Source organism: Neophocaena asiaeorientalis, unplaced genomic scaffold (assembly GCF_003031525.2).
Source record: "Neophocaena asiaeorientalis asiaeorientalis breed wild unplaced genomic scaffold, Neophocaena_asiaeorientalis_V1.1 scaffold39, whole genome shotgun sequence".
Taxonomy (NCBI): Eukaryota; Metazoa; Chordata; class Mammalia; order Artiodactyla; family Phocoenidae; genus Neophocaena; species Neophocaena asiaeorientalis.
The window spans coordinates 6,608,997-6,623,168 of record NW_020175670.1 but is presented as its reverse complement, the minus strand read 5'-3'; the positions used below and the strand labels follow the sequence as shown (position 1 = coordinate 6,623,168).

Here is a 14,172-nt window from a genome sequence, read left to right as displayed (position 1 = left end):
TAAAGTTTTTTTTTTTTTTTTTTTTTGGCTGTGTTGGGTCTTCGTTGCTGCGCATGGGCTTTCCCTAGTTGCAGCAAGCAGGGGCCACTCTTCGTTGCGGTGCGCGGGCTTCTTATTGCAGTGGCTTCTCTTGTCGCTGAGCACAGGCTCTAGGCGCACGGGCTTCAGTAGTTGCAGCATGCGGGCTCAGCAGTTGCGGCATGCAGGCCCTAGAGGGCACAGGCTCAGTAGTCCTGCCGCACAGGCACTAGGGTGTGTAGGCTTCAGTAGTTGTGGCTCACAGGCTTAGCTGCTCCATGGCATGTGGGGTCTTCCCAGACCAGGGATCAAACTTATGTCCCCTGCACTGGCAGGCAGATTCTTTTTTTTTTTTTTTAAACATCTTTATTGGAGTATAATTGCTTTACAATGTTGTGTTAGTTTCTGCTGTATAACAAAGGCAGGTGGATTCTTAACCACTGCGCCACCAGGGAAGTCCCAGTTATAAGGATTAATAATTAAGATATATAAAGTTCAGAACTTGGTGCATAATACGCCTTCAGTAAATAGGAGCTATTTTTATTAAATGGCCACTAGGAGAAACTATCAGAAAGATACAAAAGGCCAGGGAAATCAGTACTGAGAAATGTCATAAAGCCCCAGAAATACAGGAAAGGCTGTCTATGGCCCAATCTGTAAAAGACTCTATTTACCTTTACATCAATCTTATTAACTTATATGCAAAAGAAACATTGTCAGTTCTTGTTAAACTCAGTAATTATGTTCTACAGATTTGCCACAAACGCTGAATTAGCAAATACTGAAGCACCGCTCCTAGGTGAAATACAGCATTAGGTTCCTGTGAGCTTCTGGTCACATTTTTGCCAACTGATCAACATAATCTTGTTTTATGTGTATTTCTGTTTAAAGACACCTTATTTAAAAATATTGTTGATTCATTAACATTGAACTCACAGCCAATAGCACTATAACTCATGCCTGAATGAATGAAGCTTATCAAACCACATGTGTAAGGCACATCCTAGCTTGTTGATGCTTTGGAACACTAGACAAAACTTCAGCAATATGCTTGGGGGCCATTTTAAACAGTGAAATCACAGGAAAAAAAGCACAAAAATGCAGCACTAAATAGACCACAAAAAGAGCACATATCTGCAGTATGAGAGCTAAAACAAGAAGGTATGAGTATTGCCTTATTCAACTTCAGCTGGGAATATATGTGTTGGGTGACTCAAATTTTTTGCTGCTCTGTTCATGTCTGCAAATCACCACATGAGTATTGATGCTGGGTTACAAATACATTTTATCAAGTAGGCTAATTCACAAATATGGAATCCACAAATAATGAGGATTGACTGTAGTTCACCAAGGTCACATTTCCATAGTTGTATTAGCAGGAAAAGCAAATGATAAGGAATTTTTTCCTATTTGCTTCAGTAAGGTGTTACATGATTTCCTATGTGGTCTCCCAAACTTATTCTACCTAAATGTTCTAACAAAATACTAATATATTCCTCCTAAAACATTGAACTATGTTTATCTACCAATCAGTCAGTAATTCTTAAACAATATAGGTAACAGTTGCCTCACTTAGAAAGTTCCTAATAGGCTGAAGCCTACATGTATAATGGAATCATTATTTTAAGGGCATTTAAGTTAAGCAAAGGCTTCCTTAAAGTTAGAGACCTAGCTAAATGAACCTACTTTATGTACAGAAAAATTTCAACTTACCAACACTGGCTTTCAGAAACTTATTTCCAATTCTCTGGTCCATTCCAATGGCTGTTGCCACCTCTTCTATATCAGCTCCTGTTGCTTCACAGAGGGCACTTATAGAGTTAATGCTACTGATTCTCTGTGCTAGAAAAGCATTTGCTGCCTTAAAAGAAAAAAAAAGAATACGATGAGCTAAAATAAAAATTTTATATATCTGTATTATATTTCATTGAGTTGATCCAAATTACTGAGGGAGATATAAAAGTTACTGATGGGCTCAATTTTCGGAGGCAATGGGTGGGTTGGTAAGGGAAAATGTTTTAAATTAGAGAAGAAAGATGATGAAGAAAGGGTAAAAGAAGGGAAAGAGTGATTTTTTTAATTACTATTTTAATTAATTACATTAATAGTAATTACTATTTTCTTTTACATATTCCAGAATATTTTATACCCAAATATTTGATCCCCTTGTGAATATTATTTCATAATATACAAGAATATTATCTTCAAAAGCATATCTTTTTATTAATATTAAGAAAGTACCTGTGTAATCAGGGTTAACAGAAATAAGTCCTTGGCTTTAAATTTAATAGAGAGTTGAGTGCTGTGTACCAACCAGTTTGGAAAGTTCTGAAGACCAAGTATTAGTGGTGAGGATCTTTTCTCTGGGAACCCAGTGCTCATACACAGCACACAGTGCCTGCACAGCTCTCTGACCCTCTGGGGTTTCATCCCCTCCAATCAGTACTCTGTCTGGGTTCTTCAGGTCCTTGATGGCCGTTCCTTCTGCCAAGAACTCAGGGTTGGACAGCACCTAGACTCCCAATGCAAAGGAAAGTTTTAAGCTAGAATTAATTATGGACAACTTTAAAGCATCAATATCTACATAAGAAGAGCCAGATTCTAATGCTTCCTTTTTTTATACCTGTAAATTCAAGTTAGGTTTTGTGTTTGCATCAAATATTCGACGAATACTCTCTGCTGCCCGCACTGGCACTGTGCTTTTCTCAGTCACAATTTTGTACCCGTATGAGTTTTGCACAATGCGTCTAGCACAAGCTTCAATGTACTTCAGATCTGCTGCGCGGCCTTTCCCCATTCCGTAGGTCTTGGTTGGAGTGTTCACCTGATTAAAGTATACAGGATTAAGAACAGAGTATGAGATATTCACTGATTTCAAGATATGCCCTGGACCATCAACTGACTAGTCAACTGGGAAGTTAGCATCATCAGGAGCCCTGGTTTCACCCTCTATTAGTTCCATGGAAATAATATTTTATGAGAACTCATTCAGTACATTTCTGTTGAGAAGCTACTATATATGTGTCAGAATCAGGGCAGGCAGGTTCCAAGCTAAGCCTGCAGATATAAAGATGAAAGAGACTCCAAAAGGAGTTCACAGTCTGAAATGAAATGTAAGTTTTCTCTTTCTTCCTCTCTTGATGGTATGTAATATATTATCCTGGTCTTTAAAACTAAACTTTAAATTCCTTTTTATTCTCCTTTTTTATAGGCCTATATCAATAGGTTTTTAAAAATGTCTGCAGTATCATTCACAAATGCTTTCTTGGCTCATTAGAGCTAGAAATTATCTAGCGCCTTCAGGATACAGAATACTATGTGGACAAAGACTATCGTATAGAAAGAAAAATAAATCATGAGTCCAGAGTCTAGGCATTTAGTTTTGGCTTAGCTGTATCATGTAAACTTGGAGAAGTGTGGCTGCCTTTGTCTCAATGACCTCATTGGAAAATGAGAATAACACACTCTCTAAAATCTAACACACAAGTTTTATAACACTCTCGTAAAAATGAAAGTACTCTGAAAAGTCTAAAATTCTATGTAGGAATAATTTTTGAACCAGTAAGTAGCACCAACTGTCTTCTCTTGACAAGCTTATAACTTAATGGGAGACTAAATAAAGTAATCAAGCCAAAATAATTCAAAACGTGAAGATTGGGTTGAGGTGTAAAAAGCAGGAGGAAAAAGTGGTTTATACGCATGGAACAACTTAGGAAAAGACCTAGACGTGGAAGTAAGGGTGCAGTGGAACACAGAAGGGCAAAAATGGTTAATGGGATAATGTGAAACATGCGAGAGATGGGGATGATCAAATGGCTTCCCTGGGAAAGGAGCTCTGAATGAAGATAATGGTTGAAAACTGATTCAATGGTATAAAACTATTTCTACCTGGAATTTGCCTAAAAAAAATTTGGGTAATCTGGGGTGGGAGGAAAGGGAGAGAAGTAGTAAATAAATCAAGATCAGCCATGAAAACTGTTGACAATGGGGTTCACTATATTGTTGGTTTCATTTTTTGTATGTGTGGTGTTTTCCACAATGAAAAGTACACAACAAGCACATTAAAAAAAAAAACAAAAAAACTGATGCAGAGAATAATGGGAACTAGGTAGGAGTTATACTACAATAAATTACCCTAACAGGCACACAAAGTAATAGCTTGGAAAGATTTAAGGCAGCTCAGGCTAGATCGGCAGAGAAGCAAGCGTAAAATCAGCTATCTGTGCCGGACCACACTAAGGTGAACTCTATTGCCTTAAGAATAGATACTTAAAAAAATTTTTTTTCGTATAGAAAAGTCCCCTATTCCTATTCCAGGCTATGGTTATCCAAATGTTGGATTAAGGTAACTTCTTGATTTTCTCCAAGCATCTAGCTACTCCAAAATAATTTCTCCTTTTCTATGCCTCTACCCTAACCTCCTGCAAGCTTAAGTAGAAGATTGGGTAGATGAGTCATAGAAGTGGCACCAATTTTCTCTGAAGTAATTTTTAAAAAGAGAGACTGAATTCATAACACAGTTTTACCAAGGGTTTCATTACTACTTTCTTCTGGAGTTCCTATTTCTTCACAGTACTGCTTTTGTCTCAACACACAATCAATTCAACATCATCTCTGCTCTATGGACCCCGTGGTGTTTATCTCATGGAACCCAGTCAAAGCTCACACCACCGGCTTTCCCTTTATTCCTTAAGGCTGTACAGGTCTTGGGTCATATAACACCTTAGCTCAGCCACCAGTTGGTGATAACTATACCATCACACACAGAATATTTGAGTAGATGGTTACCAGGACAGCAAGAAAAAAGTTACCTTGGTTCAAATATTGAATTATCAGAGGGTATTCCCAAGCATTCATTCTACTTGTTTCATTACAAAGGTAAAACAGTTAAGCCCTATTATGAGATGAAGGTGTCTGTGGACTAGCCTAATAACCTAACAAACATATGCCAAGTTCTAAATAATTAATTTAAAATGACTTTTGGAACATAAACTCATCTAAATCGGAGATGCCTGTAAGTTTGCAGCAAACTTTACCTGATTCTTTTTATCTCACTTCCACCACGCAGTGGAAACAAGAAATGATGAAACACATATACTATCACCATATGTGCTCATACATGCTCACATGTTACCAGCACTTCCTAATTCTAGATCTCATATTAGAAACTTTCTCTGAACTTATTTGTTCAATGATCTGAAATGATCAGATGATTATAGTTTGGTGAAGTGTTGGATAAAGTTAGTGATAATCAAAATTCAATTGGACAACTCTATACTAAGTAATGCTGTGGCTTAATACCAATGGCTTTACTATTAAAATACAATGAAACTTCTATATAGACAAGAATACATAAAAACTCACACAGCAAAGGAAAATACTTACAGAAATAAATACAAGATCAGCTTCTTTAATGGCATCATCAATATTGGTAGAAAAAAATAGATTTTTTCCTCGACAGGATTCTACCACTTCTTTTAGTCCTGGCTAAAAAGAAAAGAAGTTGTACATACATTTTACCAGTCATATGAGATAACCCATATGACTTACATTCATTAAGGGGAAGGTCATGTGTAATTTAAAGGTCTAGATTTGCTCTCAAATAACACCTCTGTAGAAAAATCAAAGATTATACTGGTACCGAAGGCCATCAGGTGTACATTATGTAACAAATAAAGCAAACCTGAACTTGCCACAATTAAAGCAGCAGATTAATTTAATGCATGTCATTCTTTACCATGTTCTGGACTTCTTCATAAGAGTTAACAATTAACTCCAAGTATCAACACAATCATCAGAAAAGTCAAAAGTCTTTGTGGTTTCAAGCAAACATTTGATTTTGCATTGTCACTAGAATACAGGTTTTTACTCCCAAGAATTCAGGCCATAGAATACAGGCCATTCAGAGTGGTTGTGAAACAGTCTTTACTCTACACATAAATATATATTTTTTCTAAGTCCCATTATAAGAAACACTTCTATTAAAAAATTTGTTACTTTTCCCATACAATTTAACAGGAGATATAATTAAGAATTTTGAGCTGTACAACACCACCTAACAAGTATTCTTGCCTCCACCCCCCAAAAAAATCAGGTCTAAATCTGACCAGACCAGTCCAATCAGCAAAATCTGTTTATCTACAGGATAAACAACCTGGTTTCTTCAATAAACAAACTGAAGAGAAAAACAGAGAGAGATTAAAATACTGTGGTCTTGGGACTTCCCTGGTGGCACAGTGGATAAGACTCCACGCTGTCAATGCAGGGGGCCTGGATTCAATCCCTGGTCAGGGAACTAGATCCCACATGCATGCTGCAACTAAAAGTTTGCATGCCGCAACTAAGGCGTCAGTGAGACACAACTAAGGAGCCCTGGAGCCACAACTATGGAGCCCACGTGCTGCAACTAAGACCCGACACGACCAAATAAATAAAATTTTTAAAAAAACTGTGGTCTTAGGGAATTCCCTAGAGGTCCAGTGGTTATGACTCTGTGCTTCCACTGCAGGGGGCACAGGTTTGATCCCTGGTTGGGGAACTAAGACCCCACATGTTGTGCAGTGAGGCAAAAAAAAAAAAAATATATATATATATATATATATTATATATATGTATATAGTGATCTTAAAAGACACAAGTGATACAAATCTATTGCAATATATGGCTCTTACTTGGATTCTGATTCAAATAAACCATGGAGGGGAAGGACATGTTTAAGAATTCTTAAAAACCAAAGCAAAACAGACCTTCTCTCCTGGGAGAGAAGGTTCAAATAATATCCAAAATATTATGGATGTATAGAAAACTATATAGCAAAATAAAAAGTCAATTCTGGGGCATAGGTCTAGAATTATATCCAGAGGTAATCCACTTTTCTTCATGGTTCTGTGGACTTTTAACATAAGCAATCAGAGAAAGTGTAAAATGTAAATTCAAAATTTCTATTAGTTTGGCTAAAATGTATAACAGGACCGGCAAAATATATGAACCACTGCACCATGAATATAGTGTCACTAATTATGGCAACTGGTTCCTTAGTTATTTTGACTAGGTTCTAGAAAATAAGAGTAAAAGGTTATGGAGTTGGAATTTTACAGAGAAGATTTAATTCAATCCTATATAATCTCCTAACATTTAATTAAAGTAACCTAAAATCAGAGCAACGCAGAATTTATACTAAGTCTTAATAAGACCTCAAAATGAACAACTACATTATTCCGTTAAAATCAATGGGATATTTGTAGATATCCAAACTGGATGCAGAAGCAGTTGATAATATAGGTTCTACCTCTTATTAGATTCATTATGTAATTTTCATAACTAGTATTTAGAATTTATATGGCACATTTTATGGAAGAAAAATCCTTTCACAGGATAAAATTAGCTTTCATTTTACTCAGAAAAAGCAAAGCAAATTATCCATTTTGGCTTTTTAGAAGTAGTTATTACATTGTTTTTTTAATGAATAAAGTTAACAAAAAAGCAATGACTATTCAATAAATATGGCAACACAAAACAGAATGTTTCCATTGGTTTTTTTTGTTTGTTTGGGTATTTTTGGCCACACTGTGCAGATTGTAGGACCTTAGTTCCCCAACCAGGGATTGAACCCGTGCCCTTGGCAGTGAAAGTGTGGAGTCCTAACCGGTGGACCACCAGGGAATTCCCTTCATTGTTAAATATTAAGAGTTTCTATTATGCTGTTGCCTGAGAAAAAACTTGAATATCTTATTACCATATTTCATCTGATAGTCATTACTATTTACTTCTCAGGTGGTAAAAATGACTACTTTTTTATTAACATAGTTTTGACCCATAAAATATAAGCCTATAAGACTAGAAAGAACCACAATGAACACATAAATTCATGGACCCTAAGTACATTTAGCTGGGTTTTTTCAATGTAGCCTGGTAACTTTTTTACTTGTCCTCTCATTCTGAGATTACTGCTCCAACCTCCACTACATCTTCTTCAGAGTAGCTGGCATCCCACCTTCAACTGAGATGACCAACGTTTCAGTCACTTTTATTTCCTGTTCCCACCAAAAAGACAGTATCTTCATCCACCCTTGTTTACTTCCCTCCAGTCTGAGAAAGAGGCTTTCAAGACCAATTCCTCTTCTGGTGTTTTTGATCCCATCATCTTTGCTATTTTTCTAGACTTTATTCCATCAATTAGCCCCTTTCTTCTCATACTTTTGACCTTTCCTTCTCTATGTGATTTGTCTACCTTAGTTTATTAACATGCTTGATTCTTTATCAACCATAGGAAAAAATATGTTTAAAAATCGCTGCTTTTGCACTTCTCTGGTGGCACAGTGGTTAAGAATCCACCTCCCAATGCAGGGGACACGGGTTCGAGCCCTGGTCCGGGAAGATCCCACATGCCATGGAGCAACTATGCCCATGTGCCACAACTACTGAGCCCGCGCTCTAGAGCCACGAGCCACAACTACTAAGCCTGTGCACCTAGAGCCTGTGCTCCACAACAAGAGAAGCCACCACAATGAGAAGCCGGCGCACTGCAACGAAGACCCAACACAACCAAAAATAAATAAAAAAAAAAAATCGCTGCTTTTACCCTGTGTCCCTCTCCGGTGACCACCCCCTTTATTTCCTTCTAATTAAACCTTTTAAAAGAAGAGTCTTACTCATTTCCTACACTCTTTCACTTCAATCTCCTACCTTTTGTAATTGTTCTTGTAAAAGTTACAATGGCCCCCATAATACCGAATTTCATGAGTATGTCTCTGTTCTTATTTCTCCTGTGTTTGGCAGAATTGACAGCTTACTCATTCATTCAGCAAATATTGATATTTGTTGAGCACTTACTAAGTACTGGTCACTGTGTTCATCACTCATAATCAAAACATATACATCTTTATGGAGCTTGCACTACTAAAACTCTTCTGGTTTTTGGTTCACCTTCTCTGAACTACTCTTCAGTGCTTCTCTAAGGCATTTCTTCCTCCACCCCTCATCAAACATTAGCATTTTGACCCCACGCTCTGTTCTCTCTACAGGCTCTTCTTGGGAGAGCTCAACTACTCTGATTTTAACTACTGCCTGCAAAATTTATTTTTTTAACTTCCTGAATAATCTTAAGTTTATGTCTTCAGCCCTGAATTTCTTTTTTTTTGGCCATGCTGCACGGCTTGTGGGATCTTAGTTCCCTGACCAGGGTCTGAACCCAGGCCATGGCAGTGAAGGTGCTAAGTCCTAACCACTGGACTGCCAGGGAATTCCCCAGCCTTGAATTCTTGAATACATTCTAGATTCCTTCCTCTACTTCATCCTTCTTGAATCAACAATCAAGTCTGATCATTTTTCCTTCTAAATATTTATCTTGGGAATTCCTTGGTCATATACCAGAAGCCGCGGGGTAAGGCCAAAAAAACAATTTCTCCAATTAGTCTAGTGAGTTTTGGACTGAATGGAGTGAGGGTGGAACAAGTATCAAGGAGGGTGTGTACTCAAAAGTTCATTAAATATTATAATTACATATTAGTTATCTTTTCTTTATCAGTAACCAGGAGTTAAACATTAGTTACCAAAAGAGACTCTCTGATATGAAAAATTGGTATTTACAATGAAAAATCAATGCCATAGATTTTTATAATATCATTGAAAACAAATATCTGCTTGGTTATGTATTTTTTTTTTAATTTTATGTATGTATGTATTTATTTGGCTGCATTGGATCTTCATTGCTGCTTGCTGGCTTTCTCTAGTTACAGCGAGCGGGGGCTACTCTTTGTTGCGGTGCGCGGGCTTCTCACTGCAGTGGCTTCTCTTGTTGCGGAGCATGGACTATAGGTGCATGGGCTTTAGTAGTTGTGGCACACGGCCTTCAGCAGTTGTGGCACGCGGCCTTCAGTAGTTGTGGCTCACGGGCTCCACAGGCTCAGCAGTTGTGGTGCATGGGCTTAGTTGCTCCCCAGCATGTGGGATCTTCCCGGACCAGGGCTCGAACCCGTGTCCCCTGCATTGGCAGGCGGATTCTTAACCACTGCGCCACCAGGGAAGTCCCTTGTTTGTGTGTTTTTTAATGCATAATAGAATACAAATTTAAGGAGGAGGTTGACTGCAAAGGTATCTAAGGTTTCTCTGGACATTAAAATATTTCTTTGCCTTGTCCAAGGTAGATCAATATAAAATCACAAGTAGTAACAATATCTATAAGCTACTCAATAAAGGAATTCAGAAAGCAGCATGAATTCTGGTTAAACCTGCCCTTTGTTTTTCTTCTTTTATAGTTCTTCCTGTTTGACATTTCACATAACATTTTACATCTCCTATATGGCCAAGGAAATGTGCAGGAATAGTTAGTTTTACAACATAAGATAAACAAAAAATGGAACAAAGGCCTAACAAATCTTTGAAAATGGATAATTCGGACACACAGTTTTGTTTTGTTTTGTCTTTTTAAATACCTGCTACAGAAATCATTTATTTTCTTCTGATTTATAAATTTCTTAAGCAGGTGTCTTTTAACAACTGATGTGTAAGAAAGACACATGAAAATTATAAGCCTAAAGTCATTTACTTGCTAAGAGGAAAATCATTCTACTTGTTAAAAAGATTCCTTCTAGAATTTTAAAGTAGCAGTGCCATGTTTTTAACCTCCAAAGTGAGCTGGGTTGTTTTTTTTTAAAAGATTCCATTTCCTTTGCAGGCTACAACTAAATAGTGCAGAACTAAAATAGCTGCTTCCGTTGTCATCATCTAATTTTGTGGAGTAGACAGATTAAAAATGAGATAAAAATAAGACTTTAAAGACCAAATAATTACAATCATTAAATAAAGCCAACAGACCAAATAATTACAATCATTAAATGAAGCCAATACAATTATGGGACATTAGAGTTCTGAGAACTCAGAAGTTGCTTCTAATGAGCACAGTGCTAGCTAGACTTTGAAATCTTTTATATTCTATTTAAAGAGATTTAAAGGGGCTTTTCCAAAAAAAAAAAAAAAAAAAAACAAAAAAAAAAAAAAAAAGAGATTTAAAGAAAAAAAAATTTATTCATGAAATAAAACTGTGAAACAACAAGAAATACTTTTGTTTCTTTGTTTATAAAAGCTAGGTTATTGAGAAAAACAAGTAAGATGTGGAAAAAAAATCATCTTAGATCTTAGCTCTTTTAATATATCCCAACTGGATTCAATATCAATGTAGAACACACTATTTTCTTTTTTGGAGGAATTTAACTTTTAATTTTTAAAAAAGTAACAAGAGGGCTTCCCTGGTGGCGCAGTGGTTGAGAGTCCGCCTGCCGATGCAGGGGACGCAGGTTCGTGCCCCGGTCCGGGAAGATCCCACATGCCGTGGAGCGGCTGGGCCCGTGAGCCATGGCCGCTGAGCCTGCGCGTCCGGAGCCTGTGCTCCACAACAGTGAGAGGCCCGCGTACCGCAAAAATATAAAAAAAATTAAAAAGTAACAAGAGTATAACATGGCAAATTCAGATCATCTCACTTCTTTTGTGGCTTACTGCTGTTTTTATTTGGGGTTTTTTGGTTTTTATTTATTTTTATTGAAGTATAGTTGATTTACAACATTGTGTTAGTTTCAGGTCTATAGCATAGTGACTCAGTATTTTTGCAGACTGTACTCCATTATAGGTTATTACAAGATGATGGGTAAAATTCCCTGTGCTATACAGTATATCCTTGTTGCTTATCTATTTTATATACAGTAGTTTGTACCTGTTAACCCCTTACCCCTAATTTGTCCCTCCTCCCTTCCCTCTCCCCTTTAGTAGCCACAGGTTTGTTTTCTATATCTGTAGAACACACTATTTTTATTTTTTTCCCATTTATTTATTTATTTATGGCTACGTTGGGTCTTTGTTGCTGCGTGCAGGCTTTCTCTAATTGCCTTGAGCGGGGGCTACTCTTCGCTGCAGTGCGCGGGCTTCTTATTGTGGTGGCTTCTCTTGTTGCAGAGCATGGGCTCTAGGCTCATGGGCTTCAGTAGTTGTGGCACATGGGCTCAGTAGTTGTGGCATTAGGGCTTCAGTAGTTGTGGCTCGCAGGCTCAGTAGTGTGGCACACGGGCTTAGTTGCTCCGCAGGCATGTGGGATCTTCCTGGATCAGGACTCGAACCCATGTCCCCTGCAGTGGCAGGCAGATCCTCAACCACTGTGCCACCAGGGAAGTCCAAACACACTATTTTTAATTTAAAGCACTGAAGTCTTAGGAAAAAGAGTTTCAGATTTCAAATAATAGAAATAGTACTAATAATAAGAATCTGGCCAGGGAATGTGCCTGGCCAACTAATTTTTTTTTCTCCAAGAAAAACATCTAAATCCAATATATTATAGTTTATACTTTTTTCTAGCTCAAGATAACCTTTTTATTTTGTTTTTATGTAAAATTTTTATTGAAGTAAAACAAAAATACAGAAAAGTGCATATATTTTAGTATAGAAAAGTGTATAGCTCAATTTTCACACGTGAACACACTTGTGTAACCATTATCCATACAAGAATTAAAAGAACATTAACAGGGAGTTCCCTGCTGGCTAGTGGTTAAAATTCTGGGCTTTCACTGCCAAGGCCTGGATTCAATCCCTGGCTGGGGAACTGAGATCCCACAAGCTACACAGCATGGCCAAAAAAACCCCCAAAAACCTTAAACAGTAAATCAGAGCCTGCAGTATGCCCTCTCCTAGTCTCTACAACCCCTCAAACTACCATCATGATGAATACTATCACCAGAAATTAGTTTGCCTATATTTGAACTTTATACAAATGGGATTATATAGCATGGACTACTTTGTGTCTGACAACACATTACTTTTGTGAGAATTTAAACATATGCTTGCATGCAGGAGTAGTTCCATGGATTTTAAATACAGTATAGTATTTTACTGCAGGATTATACTACAATTTATGTATCCATTCTATTGCTAATTAACATCTAGGTTGTTTCCCATCTGGGGTTATTATGAATTGCACTGTTAATACCTATCTTTTGACGCATAAATGTATGCCTTTCTGTTGGATATACACCTACAGGTGGAATTTCTGGGTCAGATATGCATATTTTCAGCTTTAGTAAATACTGCTGCACAGTTTTGCAAAATGGCTACACCAATTTATGCTCTGACCAGCAGTGTATAAAATTCCAGTTGCCCTAAATCCTTGTCAGCACTTGGTAATAGCAGTAGTGATAATTTTAGCCATTCTGGTACATTTTGTGTTTGAAAAGCAGAGTATACTGCTGACATAATTAATTACTGAATGACTGGATATAAATAACGGCTCACAAGGTTTCAGATGACTTGCAGCCCTTTTATGGATATCAGAATTATAAAGCTCTTAATCAAGTTATCTTTCCAAAATGTTTTTTAAAATGTTTTTAAAAATTCCTCAAGACCTAATATAGTAGTAATGTTATGTTTATATAACAGGAAAAGAAATGCTATAACACTGAGGTATTTAAATAACTATTATGGGAAGTTAATCTGGTAGAGGAAGAAAGGGTAAAGCACAAACAAGCTACCACACACACACACAGGGCTTTTATTTTTTTAATTCTAAACCTGATTCAGATATTGGTTAATCTATGATAAGTGGCTACTAATCTATGGGTACTTTTTAATGGATTTCTATTCATAGGTCTATAAATAGCAGGCAGATTTATCTTACAGAGACTTCCCCTTCTAAAGATCACTTAAAGACTATGGTTGATAAGAGTCTTATAAATAATAAGACTTTTCAGAAAAAAAAGAGAAAAGACTATATTAATGTTAGAGAGAAAATGCTACCCTCAAATTTTCAAGTGCTTCTCTGTATGTCAAAAGCATAATATCATGAACTCATTTTACAGTGAAAATTTTTAAAAATGGAACCCTGCTTAATAAAATAGAGGCATATTTTCCTAACTATGAGTTCTCTAAATTCACAGAAAATTTGAAATTCCAATTCAAACAAATTTGTGATACTAAACACTGAATATGAAAGACACCATTTATTCATCCAAGGTTTACCTGATATAAATACAATCACCCCAAAATATAATACTTACATGAATTAATATTATAAACATCCACAGTTTTTTAATTTTTACAGATGTCACTTTTTTTTTTTTTTTTTTTTTTTTTTTTTTTTTTTTTTTTTTGCGGGGCCCCCCCCTTTTGGGCCCCCTC

General features: G+C 36.8%; 1 protein-coding gene across 3 annotated transcripts in view; it reads right to left on the bottom strand.

Moving 5' to 3' along the window:
• Nucleotides 1–14,172, bottom strand: part of UGDH (UDP-glucose 6-dehydrogenase) — a 31,508-nt gene that overhangs the window by 7,613 nt on the left and 9,723 nt on the right. For all 3 annotated transcript variants that reach the window (XM_024731680.1, XM_024731683.1, XM_024731681.1), the window contains 4 exons: nucleotides 5,404–5,505; nucleotides 2,642–2,842; nucleotides 2,333–2,530; nucleotides 1,732–1,879 (listed from right to left, as the gene is read on the bottom strand). In XM_024731680.1, coding sequence (XP_024587448.1) covers nucleotides 1,732–1,879; nucleotides 2,333–2,530; nucleotides 2,642–2,842; nucleotides 5,404–5,505 — 649 coding nt within the window. The remainder of the gene's footprint in view (nucleotides 1–1,731; nucleotides 1,880–2,332; nucleotides 2,531–2,641; nucleotides 2,843–5,403; nucleotides 5,506–14,172) is intronic.